General features: G+C 55.1%; 1 protein-coding gene across 2 annotated transcripts; it reads right to left on the reverse strand.

Moving 5' to 3' along the window:
- Positions 1-8: 8 nt before the first annotated feature.
- Positions 9-4998, reverse strand: LOC123647534 (zinc finger and SCAN domain-containing protein 2). 2 transcript variants are annotated; one of them, XM_045565044.1, is made up of 2 exons: positions 4575-4998; positions 9-2346 (listed from the first exon to the last, which is right to left on the reverse strand). In XM_045565044.1, the coding sequence occupies exons 1-2, from the start codon at positions 4824-4826 to the stop codon at positions 2239-2241; spliced, it is 360 nt and encodes a 119-aa protein (XP_045421000.1). In that variant the 5' UTR covers positions 4827-4998; the 3' UTR covers positions 9-2238. The 2 variants fall into 2 exon arrangements, with proteins under 2 accessions (XP_045421000.1, XP_045420999.1); XM_045565043.1 differs by lacking the exon at positions 9-2346 and having other exon boundaries at positions 3359-4998.
- Positions 4999-13662: the final 8664 nt, after the last annotated feature.

The following is a 13662-nucleotide window of genomic DNA, read 5'->3' on the forward strand; positions in this document are numbered from 1 at the left end:
ATGTCGAGAGAACATTTATTCTACTTGGTCAGCTCCGGCAGGTGTCAGCGACCTACACAAATACCCAGCCTGGACAAGCCTGTATGTGTACGTGCACAGCCATGGGGGGTCCCCCCAGCTCCCACTGCCCCAAGTAGGGAAGGACCTGAGGCCTCTGACGCCCATTATTGACCCAGGGGAGCCAGCCCACCGCCCAGTTAAATGCACCCACTGGTTAACTCACATCCCCTCTTCCCTTGCACACCTCTCAGGACCGGCCACCCCACAACCTCCGGCACTTGATCCATCAGTCAGTCGACAAGTGTTTCCTGAGAGTTATGAGCCCAGCCCTATGCTAGACCCTGTTGGGGTTCAAGAAGAAATGACACAGTCCCTTGTCCTCATGGAGTTCACAGTCTAGTTGGGGATCAAGACAAGACAGACACACAGACACACACACACACACACACACACACAGAGGAAACTGGAGCGTAAGTGAAGACAGCACATAATACTCTAGGGGGAGGAGAAGATGGTGTGTTAATACACATACTGTGCTGAGAAGGAGGAACATGGACTCCGTGGTTCGGGAAGCTGGGCCCTGGCAGATAAGGGCTTAGCAGGGTGGAGAGAAAGGGGGACATTTCAGAGCAATACAGGGGAAGGTACGGAGGCAGGAATGAGCACAGCACAGTCACAGGCAGGGAGCACACAAGCTGGACAGTTAGCAGAGACGGTGTGTGTTGTAGAGGTTTTCTCTAGGTTGGCCAGGGTTCCCCAGAGTGGAAGCTCCTAGGCGTTCAGTGCCTTCTCTTTCTCCAATGTCCCTGAGCATTCTGTTATGGCGCCCGGGGCACGGCACAGGGTAGGTGGTCAGTAAGGACCTATGGGCCAAACTGCATTGAAGATATGACAAGCAACACCCCAGGACAGGAATTCACAACCCTGACCAAAACCCATCCCAGCCCTGGCTGTTTTGGCCTCTTCTGACGGGCAGCTCACTCTGGGGCAGCAGGTGAGCACCTGTGGGCTCCAGGCCGACCTGCTCAGGTGTGAAGACGGGAGGAATCCCCGCCCTGCTGCCAGCCCGAGCCTGGGCTCTGTTCTTACCGCCACAGGTGGGGAGCACACAGAAAGCCACTGCACTGGGCTCACCCCCTGCCCAGAGCCGCGGGCACCTGGAGTGAGGCTCTCATCCTCTTCCTCCCCAGTGTTCCCACATGATACCTGGCTGGGCGAACACCTGGTCGGACAGGAGGCACCGCTGTCTGGGCTTGGCTGGTGGAAGCAGCATTTCTTCTCCCTGGGGCAGACTCAGACCAAACTCACGGGCCAGCACGCACAGCAGCCCAGCTCCCCGCAGGGCCTCACACAGAAATCAGAGCCCAGGGCAGGAGCAAAGGGCTCCTTTGTGAAAACCAGCAGCCGGTTAGAAACACAAAAACCAGAAGAGCAAAGCCAGCACAGGAAACTCCACTGCATCTGGGGAAGGGAAATTAGGCTTCAGACCCTGATGCATCATTTGTCAGGTCTGGAGGAAGGGACTGACTAAAAGGGTCCCCTCCCCAGAATTCTTTGCTCCTGGACGAGGGAAGGAGGCGGCTTGGCTGGGGGAGGAGGAACATTACTAGCACAGCGGCCTCGCCTTAGGGCTCCATGAGTGACAGACAAGGAAAGGGCAGCAGGCGAAGCCCCCAGGGCTGAGGTTCTCAGTCTGGAGTCAGCGGACAGGTTTCATCCAGGGAGTCCAGGGGTTCTTGAAATTGCGTGGGATTTTTGAGTCTATGTGAGTATGTCTGTTTTCCTGGGGTGGGGGTGGGGGGCAAGTCCATAACCATCAGATTTTCAAAGGGCTTCATGACCCCAAAGTGTTAAGAACCACTGCTCAGAAAGGAAAGAACCACTGCCTGCCGGTGTCATTCGCATCTAGGGCAAAGTTTTGCCTTCAGAGCCAGGACTGCCACTGACTTGCTGTGTTAGCTTAGACCAGTCACTTCATGTCTCTGAACTTCAGCCAAGTGGTGGGCAAGCAGGAGGAGAGAAGCCAGCTCTCCACACAGGCGTCGTCCCTGCCACCAGAGAGTTGAGACCCATGGCCAGGTAGCCAGGATGAGGTCTTCCCCAGCTGTGATTCCCACCAGGCCTGGCGAGTTTGTCCACAGGGCTCAGAATCTGCCTCCAATTCCAAGCTCCATCCTGTCACCTCCACAGGCCACTGCAGGGCACCTCCCAAGGCAGGTCTGCTTAGGGGATGTGTCCTCATGCCAGGGTGTGGTGCCAGTCAAGCCCTGTGGAACCCCATTCCTGGTCTCTGTGCCCAGATGTGCCCTGTACCTTCAGAGTCATAAGGTCCTGCCCACTCCGCATCTGTTCACAGAAACAAAGAGATCAGGGTCAGGTCAGGGGCCATGAGGTGCCCCTGCCCAGCCACCCCTGTGGGGCTTGGAGGGAGCAGTCAGCCACCCCATGCTGATCTGTCCAGGGCTTTCAGTGAGTCCTCTTAGCCCCTACCAAGCACTGCAAGGATTATGAGTCATATTACAGATGAGACACTGTGAGTTCAGGGCATTTTGGTGACTAGCTCCAGATGTCCCAGGTCCCTATTTAGCCTCTTAATCTCTGCCACAAAGCACTAGTCCACATTGCAACAGCCACCTGGGGATGGCAGGCACAGGGCAGTCAACCTGAGGAGCCATGCAGCACCAAGGAAGGGCAGAGGAGCAGAGGAAAGGGAATGCATGCAGAGCAGGGCTCTGGGAGTACAGGTCCTCTCGAAGCCCCAACTTCCTGCCTCTCAAACCACATCCACACCACCCCTGTCACCTCTGCCAGGCTCCTATCACATGGCCCCTGAGCCTATTCCCAAATCCTCCCAGCTCCGTTTTCCATTTTCAGCAGTGGAGCTAAAGGGTCTTGGGATCCAGAATCCCAACAAAGCCCGGGCTTCAGCCCGTTATCCACAAAGCACCGTGATGGGGCAAGCCCATTTCCTCATCTTCCAAACCGCTGAAGAAGCTCATGTCTCAGAGTGCCAGCCTGGAATCAGAGGTCCTGGGGGCAAGCTGTGGCTCTCCCCTTCTCACTGCATGGCCTTGGTCAAGCCTCTGAGCTGGGGCTCTCATGTTCTCTTGCCCAGATGACCCCGAGACCTTTGAGGCTCCTGCTCTCCCCTCTTCCATCTGTCCTCACGGTGCCGCTGCTCCTCCTTGGGAAGCACAGGTCTGAGGTCAGGTGCTCTTCTCATTAAAAATCTCAGATGTCCCCTCCCCCACCACAAAGTCCCCTGTGGGGCAAATTCCAGCCTCTACCATGTGACCCTTGCCTGGAAAACATCCTTCCACATGCATGCTCTTCCTAGCAATTCTATTCGTCCCCACAATCTGGCTCAAAGCCATCCAGCTCCCCGGGGGATGTGGAGAAGCCAGTCACATTCCCTGCTCTTGTCCCAGAGCACCAAGTTGTTCCTGATCACTCCCACATCATCCTGAGTGGGCACCAGTCGCTCATGTCAAGTGCTGAGTGCCACGGGGCAGGACTTGTAGCCCACATCTGTGTCACCTCTAGAGAGCCCGGTGCAACGCAGTCAGTGGCAGCCAGGGGTACCAGCTGTGAACTGGTGACCTCCCCCTCTCTTGTTGCAGCAATTATGATCCTCATAATGTCCCAGAGAGGAGTCCCTCATCTTTATTCCCAACTTACAGCTGAGCAAACTAAGACATGAAGCAAAATGACTTCTCGAGGGCACCAGATAGTGCATGCAGGAGCCAGGAGGCCTTGGGGGCTGAGGCTGGGCTTGGGGATTGTGGAAATGGGCCCTCTCCAAGTCACTTTCAACTGTGACATTCTGGGAATGAAGATCTGGTAAGCACCTGGTCACAAACAGGCCTACGTCCCAGTATGCCCCACCAGCCCCACCTGACACCAAGAATCAACACCGCTCACCCATCCCCGCCACTCCCTGCCAGACCCTCACCTGCTCTAGGCCAGATCAGCCCGAGGAGGAAAATCAGGGCAGGGGCCCAAGGCAGCTATGTGCAGCCACTCAGAGGGTCCCGAGAGAGGAACACAAAGGGGCTGCCTGAGCCTGGTGTTCCACAGCTTCAAGACCCCAAGCCAGGCCTCTCCTGCTCCCAGGATCCTATCTGGAGAGGGGGCTCCAGCCCAGGACCATCTCCAGGGGTTCAGGGCGCATCTGAGAGGCAGGAAGCACCCGTCGGTGGCGGGCCCCGCGCGCATCATAGCACGCGGCCTAAATGTGCAGCCTGGCCTTCGGGCCCATGGCCGTGGCTGCGCTGGTGGGTCTTGAGCGAGCCCTCGCGCGCGAAGCTCTTGCCACAGCGCGGGCAGAAGTAGGGCCGCCTCTCCCCGAAGACGCCGGGGCGGCGCGGGTGCGGCGCGGGCATGCGCGCGTGGGTGCGCTGGTGGTTGAGCAGGAAGCGGGGCTCGCGGAAGCAGCGGCCGCACTGCGCGCACTGGTGCGGCTTCTCGCCACTGTGGATGCGCTGGTGCGTGAGCAGGTTCTGCTTGAGGCTGAAGCAGCGGCCGCAGTCGGGGCAGGGGAAGGGGCGCTCCCCGGTGTGCGTGCGCTGGTGCACCTCGAGGTTGTGCTTGACGCTGAAAGCCTTGCCGCACTCGGGGCACACGAAGGCGGCCGTGCGACCCGCCCCGGCGTGCGCCTTCTGGTGCCGCACCAGGCTGGGCAGCTGCGAGAAGGTCTGGCCACACAGCGGGCAGCGGTGGGGCTGCTCCTCTGCAGGGTGGTGGATGACCAGGCCTCGCTCGTCCCCAAGACCCTCCTCCCCGTCCCCCGCAGGGGACCCGCCCCCGGAGGACGCCAGCTCCGTCATGGACACTTCCAGCTGCAATCAGCAGTCCCTGGGGAGGCAGAAGCGGAGAAAGGGATCAGTGGGCACCCGAGGGTCAGGCAGCCCCCAGTCTGGCCGGGGACACTCACCTCCCACAGCCTCCAGCATTCGCCCCTCTGTAGTTTTATTCAGGCCAAAGTTCCCCTGCTGGAAGCTACTGTCCTTTCTCAGCTACCTCTTAAGCAAACCCCGCCCTCCCTCCAGGCCCTTCTCAAGGGCCACCTCCTCCTAGAAGCCTTCCCTGACACCTTCAGCCCCGCCTTAAACCATGTGACCCAACCCTGTGACCCTCACTCATCACACTGCATGAGGGTCTGTCCTGCCACCTCTGTCCTCCTCCCCCCAGCACCCTAAGGACAGAGGTGGCAGGACAGACCTTCCAGCATCAACACTGTGCCTGCCACACAAAACATTGAATAAATGCTGGTGGGTGATATTCAGGGATTCCTAGTATTTTGTTTCTTATCTCTTCCAACCAAATTCTGGAGGTGGGTAGAGGGGTAGGTAGTGAGGTGCACCCCAAACCTGGAGGGAAGGGTGGGATCACTGGTGGTTTAAAGATTTTTGCAAAGCTTAAAATAAGAAACAAAAACAAAATCCTGTAAACTTGAAAGTGACCTCAGTTAAACATTAAAGGTAGCAGCTCTTTGTTTATCAAAATGAGGCATGCGGCATGTGTTTAAAAGGTTTGCAAATCACTGAATCAGAGTGTGAGCTCCCAGGGGCTGGTCTCCACTTGATTCCTCTTGGTTACTCCCACAGCAAAGCATGGCTCAAGGCTGAGCAACACGCTCAATGCTCAGCAAACATCCCCAGACCTGGCTCCCTTCATGCTGGTTCCTCTAAGGATCCTCTTCCCAGGGCACTATGTTTCTCATAAATTGTTTCCCATTGTCCTCACAACAGCCCTGAAAAGGGGCCAAGCAGGGTTACTGAGCCCCACTTTATAGATGGGGAAACTGAGGCTAAGAGAGGTCAACATACCTGCCCAAGGTCACACAGCAAGGTGAGCCAGAACTAGGCCCTAAGTCTCTTGACTCTATTGAAAGCTCTTTTCAATGTACCAGCTGCTCAACAACTAAACACCCCTCAAACATACACACACACAAGACCACCACCACCATCCTGGCCATTGAAGAGCCATCCATTCCCAAAGGGCCACTTCTCCTGTAAGAGCACTGTCTACTGCCACCCACCACCCCCATATCTCCCAAAAAACATGTGCTCCTGCAGGGCTCTGAGGCCTGCCTCATCCATTCTCCCCACTCCCATCAAGGAAGCTTGCTTGTTCTTTCCCTGGACCTCCCCTGAGGCCTTCAGGACACTTCCAGCCTCAGTCAATCTGTCTGCAGAGTGGGGTCTCAGAGATACCTCCTCTGTCTTCCCCTACGCGTAGGCCAGCGTGGAACTGACACTCTCACCTTGGGGAAGGGGACAAGTACCACTTGCCACAGACCGCACCCACAAATCTTTCCCCAGACAGTTGCACTGTCCCCTTGGCCAATCTAAGCTGGCACTGTCAAGGGGCAGCCTCCCCACTCTACCCAGCTGTAACCCTGACCGAAGCCCCGCCCGCACGCGGAAAGGGTCCAAAGCCCCGGCCCCCTCTCTTCCCCAAGTTCCTCTATCCCATGTCACACTCACAGCCCGGGCTGCGCCCCTTCTCCTCCGGTCTCCGGCGACGGCTCTTTCCTCTAGAGTCTGCGCTGCCCAACGCAAATACGGTAACCCTCCCTCACCTCTTCTCCCCCGCCCCCATAAAGACAGCAAGCCTTCTGCAACGCTGCTCTCGTCAAATAGCTGCATTAATCGAAAGAGCTGACCCCACCCCACCCGACCTCACGCACAACCTTGCCAACTCCTGGGGCCGGAGCAACCCTGGAGAAATATGGTAAACTCTGCGTCGCAACCCCACCCCCACGAAAATACGTAGGCCTCCTCCCTGCTGCCGCAACCCACCCCGCCCGGCTGCAAGCCCCGGCTCCTCCCGTAGGGAATGAATGCAACCCACTCCCTGCGCCCGCAGCGCCCCCCGCGGAACCACTTAACCTTGGATAAATACATAATTTAGTCGCGGCGCTCCCACTCCCAGAAAGGACCTGCGCAGCCCCCGGCAAATACGGTAGCGCGCCCGCAGTGACCCGCCCCCAAGGGTCCGGCGCTGGCCTGGATAAATACGGTAACCTCCCGCCGAGGCCCCAGCCCGGCGCTCCGCGGGACTCACGTGGCGCCGCCTCTCGGGCCCTCGGTCTCCTCCGCAGCGCCGCAGTCGCCAACGTCGCCGCAGCCGCACAGCAGCCCCGTGAGGCTCGGAGGTCTAACTCGCCAACACCCGGGCTGGCGGAAAAAGGAGGGCTGCGAGCGCTGCGCCCGCCTGGGTAGGAGAGGGAGCCGGCTCCGGGGCCAGAAGGGCCCGCAGGGCAGGTCACCCCAAGTCTCTGGGTCCGCCGCCCCAGGCATTCCCCCGTTCAGGATTCCCTGAGGCCCGAATTCGGCCGTTAGAGCATCATCCTCATGTCCTTCATCCCAAGGCAGGAACAGCCCGGCCAGGCTGCCCCCAGCGACTAGGAAGCGGGCGCGGGAGGTACCACGCCCTTCCCCGAGTGAGAGAGGAGGGGGCGAGCGCAGGAGCCTGGCGGAGCTTCTGCGAGCCTCGGTTTCAGGGGTGGAGACATCAGTCAAGGGGCATCAGAATCAGAGAGCTGCCCTTGCGGATGGTTTCGCCAACGCCCACCCTGCTATGAGGCCTGGGTGGTATCAAGAGATGACTAGGAATGGAAGAAGAAATGAGGGCCCTACTGACCCCCCTCACAATGGAGTCATATGCTCAAGCCCAAGAGACCCCGTAAAAGAGCTGCTTGCAACGCCCAGAGGCAGCCGCCGTGAGCGGGCAGGGCTAAATTACAGTTTCCAGCTGCCATCTAATGATACCCCTTATCCGGGCATAACTTTGCTTTTTACAAAGCGCTTTCCCATATATGATCTCATGGGAACCTTCCAATAATCACGTGCCGTATAGGTCGTGTAGGTATTATTATCCCATTTTATAGATGGGAAAATAAAATAAAATTGAAACACAGAATGGCTTGGCCTGAGCCCCACAATGCTAAGTGACAGAGTTCAGATGGGAACACAAGCCCCATAACCCAGCTTGCATTCTGCACACCACCCTGTAATGGAGACCCTCAGACACAAATGGGGTGTGATGACAGTGATCAGAAATAATAACTTAGACCCCAGTGAGAAAGTGCCTCATTTGACAGATAAAGAAACTGAAGCCTAAAAAGTTACAAGTGCTCCAGGAACATCAAATAGGCTTTTTCTCTGCGGCCCTCTGTAGCTGTCAGGTGGAGGAAGCTGGGATTCCCCAAGGCCCAGGCAGGGCTCCTTGGCTGCTGGGGCGGAGCTATCCCTGAGGGTGGGCTTTGGGAGGCACAGGCCTCAGCATCGTGAAGGTCCCCCTGCAGCCCCACAGGTGCCCCACATGCCTTTTGAAGCCCAGGAACTGAACAACTGCAGGTGGGGGGCACCAGGCAGGAAAATCAGGCCCTGGCTCCCAGCACCAGGCCTGGAGGTGGGGCCTGCTGCTTTCACAGCTCACTCTAAGGACCAGTCTGTCCCAGCAGGCCCGTCCCAGCTCACTTGGCCTCCTGAAGACCCACCCTTACCCCTAACCAGGCAGCTCCTGGAGCATCTCACTGAGGGATGTGGGACTTCATGTGTTAGATGTCCCAAGGAGACTGGCATTTTAAACAGAGGCTACAGGGAGGGAATACTGGAAGCCAAAGAAACGAGTCCACCAGGATGGTTTACCCCGGGGCCAAGCTTAGAGTTCCCATGGCATTGACTGCAGGACCTCCTGACCACTGGTGACAACCCACACACCCCACTCCCAGCTCTCCAGCCCTGGTTGCAGAAGTTGTCACCTGGCCAGAGCAACCAGTTCTCATCTCTCCTGAAAACTACAAGAGAAATGGGGACATTTAGTGAAGCCCAAGGTTTTCAAAAGCAAAATCAATAATATATCTGAGGATGTCACCCATATTTTTAGCAGCATTTTCTAGGTAAGCTGTGCCAAAATAGAAAGGAAAAGAACACAGCTAGGGCATGGGGGTGGGAGGCAGACAGTACCTCCTAAAACTCCCTGCATCTCAGTGGGGAATGCCGAGGGCTGAGATGTCACTTTGCTTCTCTAGTTGCATATACGTACACCCTCCATCTTCCCCTAGGCACCCCAAGCCCTGTCCTCACGTGGTGAGCACAATAGAACGACAATGTGGAAACACCCTGCAAATGCAGCCATGCTGCTTCACACAGGCAGGGCCGTGGCTGGCATGGTGATCACCACTATCCTGCGAGATCCATGTGGCAGCTGGCCCCTGGCCCCTAACAAAGACCTGTCCTGCCCAGAACCAAGGCATCCTGGGGAACAGCTGGCCATGTCCTCTGCATGGGTAGAGGAGAATATAGCTGGGCTGAGCCCTGCGCTGTATTTAGCCTGGGTCACACCAGATAGACACAAAGATGACCCATGGGCCTCCCCTGGGCAGCTCCAGCCCGCTGCTCTTGACATCCTCCAGCTCCTTCTGTGGGCTGCATCCCTAGGCTTCCTCCTCCAGCTGGGCAAGCACCTCCCCCTTGACAAGCTCCTCCCATCCCCCCCCCCCCAGGACTGGGAACCTCTCTCCAAAGCACGTTGTGCTGACCTCAAATTTGGAATTCAGCACAGTTTTCCCCACCAGGTTATAAACTTCACAGGGCAGGGACTGTTTTTAGCATCTATCACAAATGTCCAGCCTCTGATAGGCCCTCAGGCAATGTCTGTTGAATGGATGAATGCTCATCTGCAAACTCCATCTGACAGCGGGGCAGCGGTGGAGGGGAAGGGTGGGCCCAAGGTCAGCCAGTGAGCTAAGACAACTAAGGCAAAGCGACAGCCCCAGCCACAACTTTGAGGACTGAGAGGCACCACAGAGAACTGGGTGAGGATGTGGGCCTCTGGGTGCAAGGTCTCATCTGCTCCAATGTTCTTTTTTCTTGGAATTAAACCCCAGGATGTCACCTGTAACATCAATTCAGCCTAACCTTAAACTTGTGGCAGGCCTACTTAACACTAGGGATGGCTAATTCTTTATGGGGATTAAGCCAAACAGGGGAAAACCCTTCCCATCTCTTCCCATAGACACAAATGCTCTGTAAGCAGCCACACATTGTTTTATTAAAGTGATGCTAGCTACCCTTAATTGTTTGCTGTGTGCCAGACACTACACCATATGCTTTACGTAGGTTCCTTCCCTAAGGACCTAGAGTTTAAATGGCAAAGCCAGAATTTAACCCCAAAACTATCTGACTCTTTCTAGACCAGTGGGGGTGGGATTGAATGAATGAATGCTCAGCCGCAAACTACATCTGACAGCTGGGGCAGCAGTGGAGGGAGGAAGGTGAGAGGAAGACATAATGTTTCTAGCTTCTTGTCAATAGGAACAGCATCACTGCTAGGGCTGTACTGTTCAATAGCTACGTGTGGCTGTTTAATTAAAATTAAATAAAAGTTAAAATTCAGCTCCTCGGCCACACCAGCCAGATTTTAAGCGCTCCATAGCCACATGTGGCTAGTGGCCATTGTACTGAACATCACAGATATGGAACACTGTCATCATCATAAAGTCTTCTGTTGGATAGCACTAGTCTAGGACACCTTCCCCTCCAAATCTCAGCAACCCAAGAGATGCTATTGTCTTTTTGGCCTACGGGATAACCTAAGGGGTACCATTCATTTCCCCCTCTTCACGGCCCCTCTGTGGTTCAGGAACAGCAGTGATATGTGAGAACATACTTTTTGACCCCAACACTCCTCCTCCTGCCAAAAGATCAAAGATATTTCTTTACCAAACTCAAATCACTTTTTAAAAATGAAAGGGGCTGGGTTTGGTGGCTCACACCTATAATCCTAGCACTCTGGGAGACCAAGGTGGGAGGATTGCTTGAGGCCAGGAGTTTGAGACCAATCTGAGCAAAATGGAGACCTCTCCATCTCCACAAAAAATAGAAAAAATTAGCTGGGTGTGGTGGCAAACACCTGTAGCCCCAGCTACTCAGCGAGGCAGGAAGATCGCTTGAGACTAGGAGTTTGAGGTTGCAGTGAGCTACGATGACATCACTGCCCTCTAGCCTGGGTGACAGAGCGAGACTCTGTCTTGAAAATTAAAATTAAAAAAGGTTTCAGATGTGTCCGCCATTCCTACCAGTTTCTCTCTGCCAAGTCCCTGCTGGACCTGCTGTCTCCGTTGGCCAGTACGTTGGCACTGCTTAGCAGCTGCTCCTCTAGTCTCTGCAGTCTACTCTCCTCTGGGCAGCTCGCCATGGCAGCTGAGCCCACAACCTCTGCAGCACCAAACCCTCCGAAGGAGGCCCACCACCTTGCCGGCTGGCTTGAAGCTCGTGTTGCTTGCCAAAGGACAACCATTTTCTGAGCATCTAAGTCATTTTTCTTAGCTGCAGCCTGCTCCTAACAAAGGCACACAAGGATGGTGCAGGCAGTTCAGGAAGCCCAGCTCTATCAAGCTCGTGTGGCCTGTTGTAAGCTTGGCCACGCCCCACTGCAGACCTGCACTTACCTGGCTGTGGACAGGATATAAACCCTTCAAGATTTTGATTTATTTGCTCATGGTTGTTTTTTGTTCCTCTAGGCAACCACTGTAATCTCAGCATGCTCCAGAGTATTTTGGATCCTAAACCACTAGGATAACAAGTCTTTCTTGTCATTGAGTTTATGACATTCCTCTTCCTCAATATTCTCTGACCCAGTTTTATCATTTTAAAACGAAAGGGAATGAAAATCAAGTTGTCAATGCCACAGCACCCTTGGAGAAGCCTGTGATTGTGACAATAGAAGCAGCTTGGGCTAACAGGAGGCCTGGGATCTACTGGCAATTTGCCACATGACCTGGTGGACAAGTCACACTGTCCCAGCCCCCCTCCCTGCATGTCACTGCCCTGCTTACATCTGACTCATGGTGAGATTAAATGGGATCACAAATAAGAAAGCCTTGCTAAGAGAGCTGGGACTGGGAACAATTTGTTTAAGAGTTGACCATATAGAGAGTTCCAAACCACATGTGTATCAAAATGATTTTCCATGGAGGTCCTTAAGCTCCTCAAGGGTAGGGACTATGTCTTAGTCATCCCAGCATCCCAGAAGCCTAGCACACTGTAGGCTTGTTTAGTGAACCAGTACCCCTGACCTGTCAATACAGCAATACACCTCAGTAATTCTTCACTCGGAGGGATTTGACCCTGGCCCCCTTGTGACCCAAAGCACACATTTGTGGGAAGCTCAGTCACCTGGGGTCAGTGGACAGGCATTCTCATGGATTTGCAAAGGAAAAAAAAAGACTACAGTTAGGCCTCATTAACCCCAAGTTCTACCAACACAGCCATTTGATCCATTTGGTCTTTAAACACAGGCCATTTATGGGAAATAACACATTATATTGTAAAGACACCTCCTGCAGGACTATCTCTTCAGTATCTGCCTGCGTTTCCCCCTCAGACGCCTGATTCCACAGGGATCCAGTGTTCCTGCAGGTCCTTGCAGGCAGTGGCTCTCTAACCCATGAATGAATGATGGCACTCAGGGATGCCCTCCTGGAGTAGGTGGGCTTGCTCAAGTTGATTTCAGGATTTGCTAAGTGAGAAAGAGAAAGAAGCAAATGACTCCTGAGTCTCCTCCAGGGTTAAGGTAGGTTTTGATGAGAGGCAGGGCAGGCTGGGGGTAGTCCCAGGAAAGTGGTAGGGTGTCACAGACGGGAGCACAAGGGCTAGTCTGGGGCACAGACAGTGCCCAGGAAAACCCTTCTGGTTTGGTTTCTTGTTGGTGCTAAGAGCCGAGTGCTCAGGTAGCTGGTAATGACTGTGGCACACCTGGCCCAGTGTGACATTCCACACAGCATGGCTTGTAATCAAAGAACTGGGCCAGGCGTCAGCAGGCCTGAGCACTAACCATCACCAGCACTGTGTTACCCAGGTAAGCTGGAACTGCTGGGTGGTCCTCCTTGTCCTCCCCAGCACCTTCATGTCTTTGTTCAATGCTACAAGGCTAGAGCTTACCAGATAAAGAGGATTAAACAAGATCTGAAAAGAGGTGTGACCAGAAACCAGGCTAAACTGCAGCAGCTCCTGGAGAAGGTAGCATTTCTGTGTGTTCAGAAGAGGATCAGGGGCCCTGGGAGGTGGGAAGGTGCAATTCCACCTCCAGAGTCAACGTTGGGGTCCCCCATTCTTCCTCCCATCTCCCAGCTATCCAGCCCTGGCACCCCAGTACCCACCTCCTCCCCTCCTCTAGGAAGATACAGCCTGGGCCAGAGCCCTGGGTTCCCCTGCAGCACCAGAGCCCCCGCCAACCCTGCTTTGGAAGGGCACGAGGGGTGGCCACTTGGAGGCAGGAGGTGGAAGGCAGTATGTGGTAAGGCACACAAAATTAACTTGAAAGAGAGAAGAGAGAAAACTGCCCTCCATTCCAGGCAAGAACTGGGAGTGGGGGGTGGCTGTGTTCATGGCAAAAGCTCCCTGCCCTGGTCCCAGGGCAAAGGGATCCCTCAGCACACACATCCTTGCTTTAGCAAGGGTGGCTCAGAGAGGACAGTAAGACCACGCAGAATATTCAATCCTTCATTTTCTCTTCTGCAAGGCTGGCATTGATAGGATCCAAGTCAGTGAAGTCAGTCAGGCCACTTTGGGCACACCCCTGGACCAGAGTAGGAGCAGCACATCTGGCTCTGCCACCCAGCTCCCCTCCCCAAGCAACCGAACCTCAGCT

This window comes from Lemur catta, chromosome 11, assembly GCF_020740605.2.
Source record: "Lemur catta isolate mLemCat1 chromosome 11, mLemCat1.pri, whole genome shotgun sequence".
Lineage (NCBI taxonomy): Eukaryota > Metazoa > Chordata > Mammalia > Primates > Lemuridae > Lemur > Lemur catta.

What these genes read in the sequence shown, in the direction of transcription:
- LOC123647534 (XM_045565043.1), bottom strand. Translation starts at nt 4,826, where the DNA reads ATGACGGAGCTGGCGTCCTCCGGGGGCGGGTCCCCTGCGGGGGACGGG.